Raw genomic sequence first — 20,065 nt, forward strand, 5'->3', positions numbered from 1 at the left:
TATGTCAGCAACTGGTTCAGAGATGGTACCTCATTATCTTTGCTATTGACCCTTAAAGCGACTTCTTCTTTCTCTGTCCCCGCTTCTTCTCAAGGTCTGTGGGTGACCATGAAGCCTCTGGTCGGGGACATAGTTCAGATCCGTAAGGAGTACCCTCACCTGGTGGACCGCAGCACTGTGGTGGCTCGCAAGCTCGGCTTCCCCGAGATCATCATGCCGGGAGATGTTCGCAATGACATCTATCTCACCTTACAAGGCGGCGACTTCGACAAGTACAACAAGACGACTCAGAAGAACGTGGAAGTCATCATGTGGGTCTGCGACGAGGAGGGCAAGGTCATACAGGTGAGCAGTGCTGTGTTTGAACGGGATAACGATTCATGTCAACACCGGGTGGCGTGTCTGTGTGTGTATTGAGGTGGTGAGCAAGCACAACACTGATCACACTCTGTCGCCCTCTCTTAGTCAGGGACACAGAGATGTGCTTTTATCCCAGGATGAAAATCCATTTTAGGGGCAAGTGGACGTACACACAAACATAAATCTTTCTTAACGTAAAGCTTTTGTTTTTCTTCTCTCTCTCTCTCTCTCTCTCGTAGAACTCCATCTGTCTGGGAGCAGGGGATAAGGCGGTCAGTGAGTACAGATCTGTCATCTACTACCAAATCAAGCAGCCGCGCTGGATGGAAACCTTTAAGGTGTGTGTGTGTTTTTTTTTATTGTACTTCCCCTTATATTTAAGATGTTTAGCTTCATATAGAGTATGCATCCCTCATTTTACCCCTTTAAATATACAGGATACATCAGATAGGTGTAGATGAACTGTTTTTTATATGCTCGAATAACACATGCCGTCCTCCAGGTGGCAGTCCCTCTGGAAGAAATGCATAAAATTCATTTGCGCTTCATGTTCAGACACCGCTCTTCCCAGGAGTGTGAGTATCAGCCTCTCTTCTTCCTCTGCTTCTCTGTTCTCTCCATACATCTGCACTCATAACGCTCCTCTTCCTCCTCCTCCTATATAAAACTCTGCTTCCCATTTGGAAATGACCCAAAGCATTGTTACACACAGTTGATCACAAATCCTCCGACTTATTCCACCGTGCCTAAACTCCTTACTTTTTTATTTATTTATTTTTTATCCATGCCCCTCCAACCCTCCCTCTGTTTTCACATCATCTCCCTTCATCTTCAGCCAAGGACAAGAGTGAGAAGAACTTTGCCATGGCCTTTGTGCGCCTGATGAAGGAGGACGGCACAGTTCTGCAGGACGGGATGCATGACCTTGTCGTATTCAAGGTGAGAAACACAACTTGAATCAAACTGTTCAAAGAAAGATCAAAATGATCCAAACTCGACTCAACAGCACATTACAGCAATAAGATTCTCGTATAGATGAGACGAGTTATAGATGAAGCCTATACAGTCATGCTTTTATGATGAGAAAGGGTCACAGCTCATTATGTCTTTTACAAATCTGATTTATTTTTTAAATAGCTGGTCATATAAAAGTGAGAAATGTGGTTATTATACGACACAGCCAGCCAGGTTTCAAGATGATTGAAATATATCATTCATCGCGAGTCGGGGATGACTGTGGACAATTGTTGGACCGAGGCTTACTTTCATTTTCCAGATGTTTCTGTTTATTTCCCGTCTTTATTTAGTGGTGAGATGTGAATAACAGAGTTTATAAATCACTGACCTAAATGTATAGTAAGTCTGGACTGAAGATTATGGCCACCCAGATAGGCTGAATGCTGCCAAATTGATTTCCCTCCAAATGAGCCAGAGCTAAATTTATATAATAATAAATCCCCTATTGATTAAATGCCAAACACAATGAAGATTAATTACTCATGATTCACTCAAAGACCAAATGGATGGGTGTCCCTGTGCCCTTTTCTCGATTATCTCTCATTATCCCTGCGCCGCTCTTGATCCCTGTGGCACTCGTGGCTTCAATCTCGTCGTCCCTGCTTTGTCGCCCAATTTCTCATTACTACTCGGTGATGTGGAGGTGAGGTTACAAACGAGTTTGACTCCGTCACCTGAAGATTCTGTATCATATGTCATTTGTAGAAGAATGTACAGCACAGACAAAGTCGAGAAACAATATCCCGTGCCTTTCTTTTCACTTCATTGTCTGTGTTCACCACTTTTCATCTCTTGGTGTCTTTGAAATGCTTTGTTCAATAATTCGTGTTCTTACTTTTCCTGGCTCTACTGTTTCTGACGTCGGTAGTTTATAAAGCAAAGTCGGGTCAGGGAAAAGTAAATAAGGCCTCGCTCACCATCGCTTTAGTATTATTATTGCAATACTGCACTGCGGGTTTCCTTCAAGACATGGCCTCATAAATCATTCCATGTTTGGAGAGACTTTTGCTTCCACATTTGCATATTTCTTGTCCCACTTTGCGAAAGTCTGACACTCTGTGCTGTCATTAATGAAGCTGTAGCTTGTACTTTTGCATCATCACTGGCGGCTTTTTCCAAACTGACGTTTTCTTCTCTTAGGGTGACAGCAAGCGCATGGAAGATGTCGGCTCCTACTTGTCAATGCCCTCGACCCGCCACCATCACGGTGACAGCCATAAGATGGCAGCACTGAGCCGCAGCTCCAGCAGTGTGTCAGGGAGTGGAGGCCTGTCAGTCAGCTCCAGAGACAGCTTCTGTATCTCCACACTGGTCTGCTCCACCAAACTCACACAGAATGGTAGGTGTGTGTGTGTGTGTGTCCTTGTATTTGTTATCACTGGCACAAACACTGGCTTTTTGTCGCCCTCATGGAGACTAGAACCTGGTCCTAATGAGGCAGAACCTCATTTCTGAGGGAACAGGTTAAGTTCAGGCATAAGATTTGAATTATAGTTGGGTTAAAGTTAGGGTTAGGCATTAAAGGTGACATAGACCGGAAGCTCCAATTAACGCTGCGTTTGTGTGTGTATCTGCATCATTACCTCGTTTATGAAACCCTAAAGTTTCAGAACAAACAGTTCAGCCACTGCTGAGAAAATAGTGTTGTATTGTTTTCCTGGGCTCTGCGAAGCGGATCGACACTTCCTTAATTTGATGTCGTCATCAGAAATCCTCACCACCGTAGCGCCTCCCAGTGCGGGCACTAGTCCGGGCAGTTGCGTACATTCAACCGCAGAAGAAGAAGAAGAACTAGTCTCGTTGTAGCTGCTGAGATGCAGAGCATCCACCGTGCCAGAGGGGGAGCTGTGTATCTGAGAGCTGGCCTATCTATTACGTCACTTCCAGGTACCTGGCCAATCACAGGACAGTTGTAAAGCTCTCGTTGGCTGGCCAATCACAGCAACTGTTTGGTCTGAAACAGCGCGGCTGACAAGAGCGTCAGTGAGGAGATATTTTGATCGGCTCGTTTGCAGCGATTAGGAGGTTTTTAATCATGAAAACAAGTTAATATATGTAAGTAGACCTCCATAACTAACATATATGTGTGATACAAGCATTCTATGTCGCCTTTAAATGGTTTGTTCAGGTTGTCCAAAAGAATGGAAATCAAGGCAGAATAGCTCAGTAGCAGGTGCTCATTTCCATCTTGTGTTTCACAAGCACATACTCCTGTGAAAGCTAAAGTTTATGAAAGTTTAGGCTTATGAGGAGGCGGATATTGAACCTGACATGTCAGAACACAGATTTTCCTTCAACAAAGTAATAAGTGGAGGCTGGAACCATGAATCACTGGCTCGCTGTAAAAAACGCAGCACAGATGCAGTGCTCAGGAGGCCTTTTAAAGCTGGAAAGCACTTCGGGTCCAGGGTATATTGTGTCATCATATCTTTGGCTGTATGGTATATAAGATATCACCTCAATAAACCAGGAGAAATGATGGTGCAATACCGGAAACTTTTTTGTCCTCGTGGCAGGATCAATAAGGGGAGAATATAACTACATGCTGGAACTTTGTCTGAGAAACTACTGGCAGAAAGCTTTGAATATTGTGACGTAGTGCTTCTACTTAGTCACCTGACACTTGTGTCCTGGTGCTTTTTACTCGCGTGCATTAAAATTAATGACCTTGCCAAGAGTGCAGTCGGTTCTACAATATGGCACACAGCTGCGCTCAAGGTAATGGGACCAATAAAGACCCTCATCACATGCAAATAAACACAAACTTCTTTATAAATAGGAACTGACCAGGCTCACCGCACCGTGTTCAAATATTCTGACCTCACTTACCACTTGTGGTGTGTTGCATTAACACGCCGGTCAATAGAAATGGGCAGGAACTAAGTAGGCAGGTTATAAAGGTATACTGTGCACGTGAAATGATTGCATTTACTTTGTACCTGCATCGCCAAACATGGCCCACCACGACACAGACGGGGACCGACAATCAAGGTTAGCACGTCTGCCGGTTATTAGGGAGTCGCAGTGTGTGGAGGAGCATAACCTACAGCAGTGAAGCATGGCCCGGCACCTTCCCATGAGGATAACATCTTCATTTTAGGTTTAAGGTTAAATGTTGTGTCAGGATGACAATAGTTAAGAAGTGAGTTCGGGGCAGGTTACTGTGACACACACATACAGCTAATTAATTGTGGGTCAAAAGTGTTTTAATTAGGTTAATGTTACGTGCGTGTGCGTGTGAGCCATGGGATAGTTGGTAAATGATGATGAACCATTTGTTTTACTAGTAGGGAGTGTCGTCATTTTGTCCTACACACTCTGGCAGGCAGCCACACACACACACTGAAGGACAGATGCACACACACACACACACACACACACACACACACATACACACACACTGCAGACACCAAGGTGCATCAGACACAGGTGCAGTGCAACAGCTGTTCGTGTGAAAGCCAGTCCATCATTATAATGAACATCATCCTGTGGTATTAATCAGCTGTATCACAAAACACACACAAAACATACAGCGGAGCTTTGCAGGTACACACTGTTGTTTAGCTATTTGTTGTTTGTTTAGCTGTGTGGCTTGGCTCGGTGAGTCGGACAGCAGTGAGCTTCCACTTGGCAGCGCTACAGAGAAATGGGCCCCATGTCCAACGGCACCAGGATGAATGTGAGACACTCATTTGAAAGATGAGCCGAGTCTCATGAACCATTGTGACGGGGACACTGACAACACCAGCGGTTAAGATGCTTCATTGCTGTTATTAGTTGGACTTGAACTTGGGAAGCACAGAATACAATATACAATTTTAATGAGGACTTAAGCCAAATGCAGACTTCATTAGTGGTTATTCTATCAATTTGAACAAAAAAAAGTGTTGAGCCAAAACAAATTCCCAGAATCTTTGTTAACGTATTGCATCATGGATACATTCTATTACTTTGTCACCCAAAATATTCCCTCTTAAAGGAATACTTCGCCATTTGCATTTAGCTTAGTATTGCTAGAATAGAAAACCTCAGTTTCCCCGTAGTCGAGAAATATCTTCTTTTCTTTGTTACGTGCCGACCATGACACTTGGTCCGAGGCTTGAAACTGCAACACCAATTCCGCACTTTTTAGACCCACTCGTAGTGGGACAGTACCTCATTACCAGAATATAAACAGTGTCCGCCATCTTTTACAGTTATGATCATGGTCGGCACGTAACAAAGAAAAGAATGAACATATTTCTCAACTCAGGGGTAACTGAGGTTGCGAAGCACAATTTTTCAAAAACACTACCCCTAGTAATACAAAGCTAAACGCAAGTCGGTGAAGTATTCCTTTAAGAAAGACCCATGTGTTCATAGTAGATAGATTTAATGATGTTCCAATACATTCTCTTCAGTGGGTCTACTGGGGCTGCTTAAGTGGAGGACTCGGCCTGAACTCCTCAGAGAAAACCTGGAGAAACTCAGATTCATCGATGGAGAAGAGGTGGTCAAGGTCAGTTTGTGTGTGTGTGTGTGTGTGTGTGTGTGTGTGTGTGTGTATATATATATATATATAGATATATACTGTATGTATGTATATATATATATGTATATATATATATATATATATATATATATATATATATATATATATACAGTATATATCTATATCTATATATATCTATATCTATATATATATATATATATATATATATAGATAGATATATGAGTAGACTGGAACGTGTGCTCTCCCGGAACCTCTCCTTTCTCTTCTTGTGTGTGTGTTTTAGTTTCTGCAAGACACTCTGGATGCCTTGTTCAACATCATGATGGAGCATTCTCAGACCGACGACTATGACATTCTCGTGTTTGATGCTTTGGTAAGTTTGTGTGTGTGTGTCTGAGTCAGTTTATCCCAGAAATGCTCATGTATCTAACTCTACTTGTGATATCAACTGAAGCAGATATTTTTTTGACACGTGGTCCAACTTAACATGTCTGTCTATTAGATGACTGCACATAAATTCTCCTGTGGTGCAAACACATAACCCTCTCTCTGCTTTCTTTCTGTTTCTCTTTTCGTGCCAGATATACATCATCGGTCTGATTGCCGACAGAAAGTTCCAGCACTTCAACACAGTGTTGGAGGCTTACATCAAGCAGCATTTTAGCGCCACACTGGCTTACAAGTAGGTTATTTTCTGGATTGTAAGACACTCCCTTTTGGCTCGCACTGTAGCATGTGTTTCCTGCAATCTTGAATGCAACAATTATGATAGCATATACAGTATATCTTGCAATAGAGCTACGTCACAGGGGTCAGAAAACACACTCTTACACATAAGAGGCCTACTTGTAGCGTAGTTGGCTGTCAAGTTCTTCAGAATCCCTACAGGATCTCATCTGTGGCTCCAAGCATTAAAAAGAGAAGACTGGGGTGATGCTACTGCAGTCTAGCGGCTCGCGTTTGTAGCGTTCAATTCATTTCATGTAAGTTATCATTTATCAGCTCTTTCTGTTCGATTACGATGAAAAGCCTGGATTTCACAGACATGTTTGTGTCAATACACATATCTGTATGAAACTTATGCTGCCTAAAGTTATGTTGTAGTCTTGGACGTAGCTAGCTTGTAGTTAGCTGCCGGTCGGCTAGCGCGCTAACAAGTAACAAGCTGGGTTGGGCAGACTATTGCTGTCAGCTAGTACTCATTTATTTATTTATTTAGGTATTGTTCACAGTCCTTAATCGGCAACGAAAGAGCATATTCAGAAGTATTCGGTGGAGGACCGTGGACATACATGCTCTTCGCTTTCCTGTTGTGACGTTTTCTGACCCCAAACTGCGTGCGCATTCTCGCTAGGCTTGGAACGTTTGTGTACAATGAAAGGGTCTATATCGACCCCCCCATACATCAAGTCAAGTCAGTTTTTCGTTGTAGTTTTAAGACAAAGGCATCCTTTGACAACCATCTTACAGACAGCAGACGTGACGCGTGTAATAAAACATGAAATAAAAACACACAGGGAGATAAAAGTGCTCCAGGCTAATCGAGACTCATTAATATGAAATAAAGAACACAATCACTGGACCAGAACTAGAATAAATAAACACGTCAGGGATAAAAACTTATGTTGTGGAATGGAATGGCCGCTGAATCAGTGCTCTTTTTATATTGCTTTGTTTTACATCTCAGTACTCTCAACCTCTGCCCAGAGCAAAGAAGCTCAAATTTCATGAGCGTAGAGGATTCCAGCCACTGTTTGCCAACTGCTCCAGCTGTCTGGAATATAGGGTTTCTGTGTTGAGCTGAGGCTCACCAATCAGCTGACTAAACAACTTGACAGTCCTGGTAAGAGGATTTCTCTTCTTAGGAGAAAAGTTTCCAAAGCAAAGGATCAACCGGCAAAGGTGATACAAATTTGATAAAAGCCATAAAACTAAAAGAAAATCATAAAAAACCTGCACACAGGCAACATGGCTTTGTACCAAACACAGATGAGTCTGTTTAGAAGACTGAAAAAAAGGGGTTTGATCTTAATTAGTGCTCCAAAATGCAAATGTTAATGACTGGACGAGGCAAGGACAAGCTCTCCATTGAATCCGCTGCAGCAGATATGATGATAATTCAACTTTCCCAGCTTAAACAGTTAATTAATGTCAAATCAACTTACTGTGAAATGCAGACGGAGTCCTTGATTTTCACCTGAGATAAGATTCTAAAGCTTTACTAAACATACACCACCAGTGTGTGTTGACTGTGTCTGATATTTCAATAATTCTAAAGTATCTTGGATCTGTCAGAATATAATCTAGTATGAAAGATCCCCAGAAAAGTGTAGCATCTGATATCCAATGTGTCGATGTTATGAAAGTATCAAACCTACATTATAGCGATGTAAACATCATCGGAAGATTTAATGCAAAGTGAATAATTACGCAACTGCGTCCAGATGCCACTGGGCGTCCACTGTGTGTGTGTCACATTTTCACCGCTCGACTGGAAAGGATTACAGAATGTGTTTTTACTGTTGTCTCTGTTAGCCAGAGCTTTAGTGCTGCCTCTCTCTGGGATAACAGCTAAAGCACTCAGGCAAGCCCCCCCAAATACGTCTTGCTGCCTCTTCTTCATTGTTAATTCACTTCACTTTAATTCAATGGGCACCAGAGAAAACCGTTTGTTTGTGTTGTGCAAAGCTTTTGTTCAGAAATTAAAAACATCTCTGCCTCCTCCTGCTCTTTATTCCCCCCTGCATTTCTTGCCTCTCCTCTCTTAGCTTTCTTATTGGTAATCATCCGTGCCACTCGCCACCTCCTGTAACCACTTTACTCTTTTCCTGTCTTTTCCTCCCTCCACTCCATATTCATCTGCCTCCTCATCATCCCTCCACCCCCACTTCCAGGTCACTGCAGCTTTTCCGCCCGTCAGCAGTGAAGCGGTTACGTAAACCTCTCCTAACACCCTCTGACTACATTTTAATGCCTTATCGCTTGCACTTAAAAGGAACAAAGTGCTAACTTTTAAGCTGTGCACCAAAACAAAACAAAGCGAGACTAAACGGCAATAATAATATTTTAAAGATCGCCCAGATAGCAGGGATACCAGATTAAAGTTATTTTTTTTACGAGACTGTTTATTGTTTAAGAGGATTGGGTTGTTTTAAACCAGTTGCCATTTCACAGAAGTGGGGTCATTACAAATTCTAATGTCTTAACCCTCTGTAGGCTGACAGTATTGTTTAATGGCTTATATAATCTGTATGTTAGCCCCGTATGCCACTAAGATAATGTGGGATGAGACTGCTTAGGAGCTAGTGGGTCATAAACTAAGACTGATTTGCCACTCGGTGCCACCCACACCTCTCTACAACTCCATGGACACACAAGAATAAAGTGTTCTGTGAAGTCATAGGTGGCTCCTGTAAGTGTCAACAAGATATAAAATGTGTGAAAGTTACATCTGTTGAAGTGTGAAATGTTTCTTTGCTATTTTTATTTTTTTTCCCCCCACTTCCACCTCCCTGTCATGCCTTCACTCTCTCTCCCGACCCTCTTTTCCCCCGCACCGCTCTCTCCCAGAAAGCTGATGTCGGTGTTGAAGACGTATCTGGATGTGTCCAGTCGAGGGGAACAGTGTGAGCCCATCCTCCGGACCCTCAAAGCCCTTGAGTACATCTTCAAGTTCATCGTCCGCTCGCGCATGCTCTACTCCCAGTGAGTGTTTATGCGGCTTTCCCGTGAACTTATCATGATGATTATGACTGCACACACACACACACACACACACACACACACACAGATGCCCAGTCAGTCAGCCTGCCTTGCTGGAGTAACTGTTTCTGACAGCTCTGTGAGACTTTAGGCTGCTGATTGCAGCACTAATGTTGCTAATAAGCCTTGATGATGAAGTGCAGTGTCCAAACGGGAGCTAATGACAGGGCAGAGCTGCTGAATGGGCAGTTGATGATCCACCACATCACATTCCTGCAGGAGAGACTTATTGACACCCACTGTCCTCAGGCGAGAGCTGCGGCATACGGCGCGTGTATGGCAGCAGAGCGGTTGTTGATGCTGACGGATCAGAAACCTAATTCATAATTGTGTGATGCTGAGGGGCACTTCTCTGTGTGTGTGTGTGTGTGTGTGTGTGTGTGTGTGTGTGTGTGTGTGTGTGTGTGTGTGTGTGTGTGTGTGTGTGTGTGTGTGTGTGTGTGTGTGTGTGTGTGTGTGTGTGTGTGTGTGTGTGTGTGTGTGTGTGTGTGTGTGTGTGTTTGGAACTGGTTCATTTATTGTGGTGTGTGGTAACAGAGTGATGCTTGATTTATATCCAGAGGTTCACATATAGAGTGTACACTATATGTCTTGACGCGTGCATTGTCACTCCATTGCTCCGGATCGCCTGAGCTCCATTCAACAGCTCCCCCCCCCGGGTATTTCAGAACCGATAAATCTCCCTCCCTCTTTCCGTCTCCTCCTCCTCCTCCTCCATCTGTTGAAGCACAACCACCTGCAGCTGGAAACTTGCAACTTTCTCTACATCCAAAGTTTTCACGTTAGATTCCTCGTCTTATAAGACCTCGTCATTGCGAGAGAGAATCAGGTATTCAAGGGCACCACCGGTGCTGTAGGTGCATCTGCAAGACTCCATCATCATCAGGACGAGCAGGCATTAATAATTAAGTAGGCAGCATTGAAGATTTATTAGCTTGTCAAACTCACTTGGTGCTCATGCTAAGCCGGAGTGCAGGAGCGTGAAATGTTTACTTATGTAAATATGTAAGGTACAAGACTTAGTTCTTAACTTCACCTTGTTTTTGTCCTTCACGCCCTATAGCATTCAACACTTCCCTGTGGTCTAGTTCATCAGCTGTCTGTGCCTTTCTTCTCCTTCCCTCGAGCACTTTCTGTGTTCTCCTTTGTGTCGTCCCTCCCCATCTTCAAATTTCACCTTGTTCTTTCCCCCCCCCGTTTCACAGCTTTTTCATGTGTCCTTCCTCATTAATGTAAATAGGATATCATTCGGAGATCTGTTTCACATTTTGGATCATTTCTAATGATAGAGTGACAGTGATCTCGCTATTAATACAGGCACGTTTTCGAATGATTGGAAAAAGTTCATAATAACCTTTTATATCACACGCAGAAATGAGAACACGGTGACACATTATTTCATAAATGCTGTCCAGATTCTGGTGCCTTCCAGTCATTTCACGATTACACTGATTTGCCCTACATGTCTATAATGTTTGTTGGCCAGCACTGATAAATACTGTTGTTGTGTCTCATCTCTGCAACACTCATTTGCTTGTTCACGTGTGGTAAAAGTCAGTGTTGCAAATTTTGAAATAACAAACTGATGTTATGCATCAAAAGTAGAAGACATTTCTGACTGATTAAGCCCCGACGGGGATTTCATAATTCATGTGGGACATATATAATGTTGTCTCTTTTTCTCTCATAAACAACAGCCACATACTGAGCTGTCCTCCTCCTATATGTTCCCTCCCTCCTACTCAGTATGACTCCCCTCTCTCCACCCTGCCGATCATCTTCCCCTCATCCCGCCCTCCCTCCCTCATCTCCATCTGTCTCCAGTATTAGTTTACCAAGCGACGATGATGATACTGTGTGCTGTTGTACTTGGGGACATTTAGTGCCTGTGTGTTGAGATAAGTTTCAACAGCAATGGTCATTTCAACCACTGACCCAAAAATCCACTTTTACCCAATCTGGGACATGGCTTTTGTCCCTAATTTTAAAACCCTGCCCTAATTAACTGCTCTTTAGTACAAAATCTGTCCCCCATAGTCTGACACACACACACACACACATTAATGCACTGACAGGGCTGGCAGATTAAGTAGGACAATGCATCTGTGATCATAACTGTATTCTGCAAAGAGCCCCAGTGATAATACCTCTGTGCGTTAGTGCCTAATCCCTCCCCCCCCACACATGCTGAATTTGCTGTGTGCCACATGCTAATCCTTCCCTCTTGCACTTATTACTTCTATTGTAATTAACAGCTGCACAAGTGAGTCACACAGAGATGGGGAGGAAGATGTGGTGGGGGGATGGGTGGAGAGAAGGATGAGAGAAAAGTTCAGAAGAGTGGTGTAGGAGGTTGAACTGCGGGGATGATAGAGGTGTGGGTATGTGAGGTGAATAACAGCAGCGAAGGAACCAAGTATTTTCCTTCTTTTTAAGATGGAGAAGAATAAGTGTGATCACAGCAGCCAGTGACTGTCGGAGATTAGCTTTACAATTCCTTGTCATGGAAACACTGCAGTGGTTCTGTGGCGCCGCTTTGATTGAACGCAGTGAATTACAAGAGTGTGCACTTCACAGCTCAGCTCTGCAATCACTTCATCGTCTTGTAGGTTGACTTGTAAAATGTAATGACTGACTTCGGGGTCAAGGTAACACGTAGCAGCTTTAAGACGAATCATATTGTGGAGACGAGATGTGAAGTGCAGCTACTGCTGTACTGCAAAAACAAGAAGGTTTTTCTACTTGTTGCCAGATTACTCTGTGTTCATTATCTTCACCAACCAGTTTAAACTGTGACAGAAAAACAAAAATACTGCTGGATAATATATATCCCAGAAGGGTTTCTGATTGTTTTCAGGTAAAATAAATATAAAGTGTTTAAAAACAGGAAAATCAGATTAAAAACAACTGTTCATGGACACACATCTGTTACGGAGTTGCAATACATTCTTAAATTATTATATGTTTCTCTAATCATTTTCTTCTTGTGTTAAATGATCATTTCCTCCTGCCTGCCCAGGCTGTACGAGGGGAAAGAGCAGGCAGAGTTTGAGGAGTCGCTGAGGAGGCTTTTTGAGTCCATCAACAACCTCATGAAAACTGACTACACCACCACTCTGCTGCTCAGGGTAAACACACACACACACATTCACACAGACCCTGCACCTATGTTTACTACAGCGGGGTTTCTCAGTCCTGGTCCTGGGGTTTGCTGACCATTTGAATCAGGTGTGTTGTAGCAGGGAAACATCTAGAGCGTGCAGGGCAGTGGGTCAACAGGACCAGGATGGAGAAACCCTGTACTCACTCTCCTCTTACCCTCTATCTTCACCTCCTTTCTCCTTCTTTTTGCTGCTCTACGTCATTCATCTTCTCCTCCTCACAACCTCTTTATGGTTAGTGTTCTGATGTTTGATGTCTTCCTCTTATTCTCACTTCTTTATTCCAAGAGGTGACAAACGAGTACCCCAACTTTGCAGTTTTTATATCTGTGAAATTCTGTCATCATTGGCTTATTTTTCTGTGTTTTATTATTTTGCTTCCTCAATTTCATTCCTATATTATGTTGTACAAAGAATTTGTTTACTAGTAATCAGGAAGCCTTGTACTATTTGCATATTGGGAATAAACAGTACAAACAAAAAAGAAAACCCCCCAAAAAAACCACAGGCTTTACCAAGATTGTGCTGTTGTTCAAGTGTAAGTGTAGATCACACTAAATACTTGACACTTTAACCTGTGGAAGCAGCTTTTGTCCCCAGATTTATTCTTTTAAAACTGCATACATGTTTTCCCACACTTTTTGGTTTTTATAGCATAGAATAGTGGATGGAGACCTTTGCACATACACTGTACTTTCTCTCAGTTGTGATGAAAGCCTTTTTGTTGTAACTGAAAAACATTTAAGTTATGTTGTGTGTGTGTGTGTGTGTGTGTGTTGGCATCAGGTCGCAGCTCTGAAGTATCTGCCAACCGTCCTGCATGATGTCGAGAAAGTGTTTGATGCAAAGCTCCTCAGGTAAGCTTCACAATGTTGGTGTTGAACCAACATTTATTCTCACACACTCTGTATGGGGATGACGACACTCATTGTAATACATTCCACAGCCCCTTACGTGCACCTTAACCATCCTATACATTTACTCTTTACCCTAGAACCAAGTCTTAACCCCGAAACAGACTTTTGGAGTTATGAGGATTGGCCACAATGTCCTCACAATGATGGTTTTAAACCAACCAAAAACAGTCATACTCATGTACACACACACACACACACACACACACAAACAGTAAAGCTAAAAGTGCTACAGTCGAACCCAGCTTTAGCTTGTCTCTTGGTTTCATTGAGTGATCCTCGTCCTTCTGTCCCCCAACGCACTCTGCAGCTTGTCCATGTGCCTCGAGACCAAATCATCAAACAAAATGCATTTGAGTGCAATGTCTGTTTGTGTGATCTGCAGCCTCCTGAAGAGCAAAACAACTGGGGAATGGCTTGTTTAACCTCTCCTTGACCCAGAATCCAGATTCTAATATACTGTGTGTACAAACCTCAACAGTTGGGAGACCTTTTTTTTTTTTGTATCAAACTAGAGATTTCAGGCACCTCATTTGTTGTCTTGCAATTCCACTACCCAACACACATATATTGTTGTGGCCTGACCTCATTATTTCATGGAAACATGAGCCTTCTTGACTTCCATTTCAAACACTCGCATCCACATCCAATTTTTCCTCATTTCACCTTTCTGTAACCCGAGTGTCCTTTGTGTGTGTGACGATTATCCACATATGCCCGCTCACTCCCTCCAGTGGCTCCATGTCACCACAGGGTCACAGAGACTCTTTGTGGAGCACGTGTTGTCCACACGCACAGTCATACAAAGTAAAAATACAAAACACCAGTGCAAATATTTCATAATAATAATATTTTCATTTCCTTTTCTCTCTTTTATTTACAGTCTGTCATCATTATACACAACTACACAAACATGCACACACGTACAGCCCAGTCATCCGCACTTTAAAATAAGGTATTCCTGACCAGTATTGCCTGAGGCAGTGTTTTCAAAAGTAACCTGCACCAATCGCAATCACGGTGCATGAGGTCGACATCAAAGCTTTGTCTCATCTTTCCTGTACAGTCGCGTTCCTGTACCTTGTAACCTTTCCTCTAGCGTGATCCAAAACAGTGGCACCAGCACGGACATGCGATGCATGTGTGTTTTTCATGTCCATCCATCACATAGGGTACAACATGACACGTGGGCACATGTGTGTCCCTGTGCCCCAAACTGTCCTTGTGCCAGTTCATGAACTTTGCAAAAGCAAGTAAACTTTTTTTTGGTTGTGTTTGGGTTCTCTTGAGTAGACGTCAACTATTTCATAAATGTTTTATTACATTTCTACCGCAGCATTAGTGGTATCATTTGAGAAGAGAGAGAGAGATAGAAAATTGAGATGAAGGATTTTTTTTTTTTTTTTTTTTTAATATGCTTTGAGCAGGTGTTCTTCGTAGCATCAAATCTGTGTTTCAGCTTCGGCTCATTTGTTTTATATGCAGCAGCATATAGTGTGTGTGTGTATGTATATATATATATATATATATATATATATATATATATATATATGTATATATATATATATATACTGTTGCTCTGCTCGCGTCTGTGGTGCACTCTGACGCTGTTCTATCCTATAACGACGTTTAAAGCTTCTTTTACTGTGGTGTTTTCAACCTGTTCCGTGGTGGCAATAATCAGAGCCGGAGAATGTTTTTTTTTGTTCAAATTCATAAACGCATGCAAATATCTGCAGAAAATGGCTCGTGAATATTTATTGTGCTCATTTTTAACAACACACCTGTTGGTTTTCCCATGTAATGATGTGTCTGATTATTTATTCATGCTCCCCTCTGCTCTCTCTCTCCCTCTCTCTCTAGTCAGCTGCTGCATGACTTTTACTCCTGCATCCCCCCTGAGAAACTGCACAAACAGAAGGTGACCTCCATGACCGAAATTGTGAGCAGCCAACTCTTTCAGAGACAAGGTGCGCATTTCTATTTCCACTTATTCCTCGGCTACGGAAACTAATCGCCAACTCAACACTCGCGTGACGTGCTAATCACAGATTTGCTCGGTCTCAAACAACTGGCAAACCTGTTCTGTGTGAGGTCCGTCCTTCCTCACCTAAAGGCTGACACGTTCAAAGGTCTGTTGTAGAGTGAGTAACTTTTCTGCGCTCACAGCTGCTCCTGCTGTAGTCTGGTGCTTCTTTACTCTCAAGGATCTATCATAATACCGCACAGTGCATAAAAGTGTGCCGTTAATACGTAGCCGACATTACGTTCCATTTCCTGCGGGGCAAACTAGTAAAGCACTCTGGATAAAAGCATCAGTTAGTCAGTTAAAATACACGTGTGTGTGTTTTATTTCATTTACAAAAATGTACAGACATATTTAAATCAATTGATTTTGACTTATAATTATCTTGTTTTATCTAACACTTAAACCCAAATGACTTTATTATTTGTTTGGTGTCAAGAAGTCAATTATTTGCAATTATTTGCTGCATTAAGCATTTAACAAAAAAAAAAAAAACCCAACTATAATATACTTTAAACTAAAAGATAGTGTTGTACTTTCAACCTCTACTTTCACCTGAATGAATTAACTCTACACGGATTGAGAAGGTCAATTTAAGTCGCATCTCTTGAGATCAGCAATCTTGAGGCTAAAATAACACGACAGTTAACACGACATGCAAATATTTCCCTTCGTCCTTGCGGCGTTGACATTCACCCGCAGTGAAAATGTCCACAAATCTAATTGCAAACCGGGAACTCTGTGCAGCTGTCCGTAGGTATTTTGTGTTGAGTGTGGACAAAGATCTGCTTTATTCATATTAATGTCACAGGTGATACCCTGCTGTCAAACGAAAACGAGGCGACGTCAACTAATGTCTGCACCCCATCTCACCAGAGGTTTTACTGTCATTAATGTGTCACTTGTCTCTCCGTGCACAGTGAGCTTTTGACTCGATGAGGCTGGGGACACGCTATTCAGTCGGCGTCATAGTTTTAAAGAGCACTACACGTTCATGATGGCATGTCCTTCACCGGTCTTAGTTCAACCCCTGGCTCTATTGAGACCTATTATGGATGTCTAATTTGCTTGTGGTGAGCTGATAAGTGGCAGTGTGGACCACACAGTGATGGATAGAGTGGGCTCAATGTTGTGCTACTGTATAGTACAGACTCAATGAGGAGGCACATAATTGGGCGTCTGCAGTGCATACTGGAGAATTGGAAGTAGACTCTGAATGATGTGATACGATACGATATACTTTTGTTGTCCCCGTGGGGAAATTTGTCTCGGACTCGCGGTTCACCGATGAGGCTGCACGTTTGCTCGCACCTCTGACATTGCCCCATGTGTGCATGGATGCATTCTCATACCCAACCTGCCAACGTGTTTTGTATGTATTCATCGTGACTGATAGTATTATATCTAAGTGTGAGTGTATTTGTGCAACGGTGCATGCTTCAGATGTGTGGGCAAACGGCTGGAATGTTATTTTTTACTTGATGTAGAGACCGGGCCTCACTCATCAGTCAATCGCTGCCAACAAAGTCAGTCGCCGGCCCAGGATGCAGTCCTCGGTTATTGATCCTGGCTCCAGTGATTGATTCCCCAGGGCCTGAGACGACAGACTCGGGTCCTCTAGCTGACTGTCAACACAATCTGAGTTACGCTCTGTCACCGGGAAAAATGGGAGCAGAGGAGGGGGGAAAAAAAAACAATGAAAGTAACAAGAAAGGTAATGATGGGAACAAAAAGTAGAAAAAGTGACAAAAGAAACATAGGATATCATAGCAAACATTAGAAGGTGATTGGAAAACTTTATGAAACAAACGGAAGCAAAGAATACTTGTTGAGTGATTTGGAAAGTAAGTAAGTGGAAGCTTCTTGATCTAGAGGGAACAAGGGATTTGAGAAAGATAAAGCAAGACAATACTTTAAACCTATAACAACCTGCATACAGTGGATCATTAGCAACCAGCTCCGATTCTTTCCCATCCCCTTCCCCCTGGGGAGACGGCATATTTATTTATTTGTATTTGTTCATTCATTCATTTGTTTATTTATTTATTCATTGATACATGGGCCCATTTGATTCCTATCAACACCCAGCTGACGCTCAGACTAATTGAGATGCATTTTAGCACCGGGCGGCTAATCAAAGGCCTTGTGTGCTCGGGTTTTCCATTCGTCCTGAAGGCTGAAATATGCAGCAGAGCTAAATTACATATTTATGATGGCTAATGGCCCCTGGTGTCCTATCACTGCACTGCAATCCATATTTAATAACTCTACCTGTCTCTTTGACTCTCTGGGGAAAATGTCATGCCACTGGCAGTGTAGCAGAGGTTAGATGATGGAAGTGTGTGTGTGAGAGAGAGCGCATGAGAATGACAGGGGATCACCTGCTTCCACTTGTTTGACAGAGAGAGAAGATGAACAGTCTTATGGATCATTCGTTTTTTGTTTTTTTTTACTGTATTGAAAAAAATCAAATGGCCTCATTTTAAAAAGTTAACCTGGTAAAATTGTAATTTGGACACTTTGTATTTAAACCATTCTTTGCTTTTCATTTATTTTTTAGATCACTGGGTGAAAGCTTGTGTGTCCACAAGGGTTTTTGGGCTGTTGACATTTTCTCTCTGAATGCAATAAAAATGCACTAGCACCCATCTGACACCGATGGGCATGTTTGTCTTAAAGTGAGGTGCAGTCGGCTACAGTGTTGGTGCTTTGCTGTCTCGAGGCAGCAGAAAATCATTGTACCATTTTTAAAAAAAGAAAAATGCTCTGAAGCGATTTATTCATTGTCTACCACTTTATCCTCCACATGAGGGATCGCAGAGAGCTGGAGCCAATCCCAGCTGACATAGAGCGAAAGGCGGGTCACACACTGGACACGTCACCAGTCCATCACAGGGCAAACACACAGAGACAAACAACCATTCACATCTACGGTCATTTTAGAGGGTCAAAATGAACCATATCGAAAGGTCGTCAGGCAGACTGGGATACGAACGCAGTGCTAGACACCACTTCGCCTTGTGGCTGTTCTGAAGCCAGTGGTGCAGTATTTCTGTTTTTTAATGGCGCATTATAAAAGTAGCAGAGTAGGCTTCCCTTCGTAGCTGTGTCATGTGCGTACTCTCTGCTTGTTGCACGTGCAGCAGCAATGATGAATGTTATAGTAATGAAGTAGCTGACGGATCACGGTCACTGAACTGAAACACACACGTTTTCTTTGCAGAGTAGCATCAGTTTTCATGCCTCCAGGTAAATCCGCCGCTATATAACAGCACTTTACAATATGCAAATACATCCAGGTGCTCAACCTGACTTTTAAAGTGAATAAGAAGTGACGTGTTACTCCAAAAACGACCATTTACAAGAGCAAGTACACCTCTTCTGAGCTGTGTGTCTGGTGCTAAACCTTCACTTATTGTCCACCCTTCTCCACCATACAACTGAAATAACAACTGAAAACCTTTTTTATTTTTTCACTTTTTTTGTTATAAGGTCTTGTGTATGTGGTCACAAATAGACATCCCCCCCCCCCAACCCTGATTTAAATCCTGTGTGCGTTTGTGTCAAACATGGTGATGTCTCCTGGTTTTCTTATTTGGTGGTGCTTGATGGGGCTGGATGTTTTCTTTTCTCTCACTCAGTGGGTCGTGGCAAGTGCATACCATATAACACACACAGGCACATACAAAGCATTATGACTTAGATTTAGACCATCGGGAGAAAAAAAGAACAAGAGGTCAGAGAGAGAGGGAGAGAGAGAGCAAAGATCAGATCAACAGAGTGATGAGTCTGTCAGTTTGTTTGCCCACTCATTTCCTAAAGCTGGTCAAAGACCCTGATCCAATCCACTAACCCTTCTGTAGCTCCTCAGCCATGCCACTATTTCCCCTCATCCAACTGTCCAGCTGGAGAGAAGACTGCCATCATGTCACCCTCCGTGCCTCTGTAGTACACAATAGACAGGTCAAAGGAAAACCACCAAGAGTTTTAGTCTAATACTCTTGTAAGATTATCTGTTACAGCTGGGTATCTCTACAACAAGGCATAGGAAAATCTGATAATGCAGTCAATTTAAAAAAAAAGCAGCCCGTGCCAATACAAGTGTAATTGTGTTTAAAATTTATTCGATCAATTCATAAAAACCGCCACAGTCTCATTACTTAAATTGCTTTCATTTTACTGCAACGCATTATATAGTTTTATTGATATTGTTCGCACCCAAGTCCGTATTTCTCCCTGCTGCTATTACTTAACAAATGCATGTCACTGCTTCATCATTATGGATGAGTGATGTACTGTACAATTATCATCATCGGGGTTTAATCAGTGCTAA

At 42.5% G+C, this 20,065-nt stretch overlaps 1 protein-coding gene across 1 annotated transcript in view; it reads left to right on the forward strand.

Moving 5' to 3' along the window:
- The window catches only part of LOC131472235 (dedicator of cytokinesis protein 2), an 84,030-nt gene that overhangs the window by 7,423 nt on the left and 56,542 nt on the right, over positions 1-20,065 (forward strand). Inside the window, exons 13-24 of the mRNA XM_058649191.1 lie at positions 95-345; positions 600-698; positions 863-935; positions 1,196-1,299; positions 2,518-2,716; positions 5,778-5,875; positions 6,153-6,242; positions 6,451-6,551; positions 9,440-9,574; positions 12,651-12,759; positions 13,579-13,649; positions 15,570-15,676. Of these exons, the coding sequence (XP_058505174.1) occupies positions 95-345; positions 600-698; positions 863-935; positions 1,196-1,299; positions 2,518-2,716; positions 5,778-5,875; positions 6,153-6,242; positions 6,451-6,551; positions 9,440-9,574; positions 12,651-12,759; positions 13,579-13,649; positions 15,570-15,676 (1,437 nt within the window). The remainder of the gene's footprint in view (positions 1-94; positions 346-599; positions 699-862; positions 936-1,195; positions 1,300-2,517; positions 2,717-5,777; positions 5,876-6,152; positions 6,243-6,450; positions 6,552-9,439; positions 9,575-12,650; positions 12,760-13,578; positions 13,650-15,569; positions 15,677-20,065) is intronic.

The sequence above is a fragment of the Solea solea genome, chromosome 14, assembly GCF_958295425.1.
Source record: "Solea solea chromosome 14, fSolSol10.1, whole genome shotgun sequence".
NCBI classification, from domain to species: Eukaryota; Metazoa; Chordata; class Actinopteri; order Pleuronectiformes; family Soleidae; genus Solea; species Solea solea.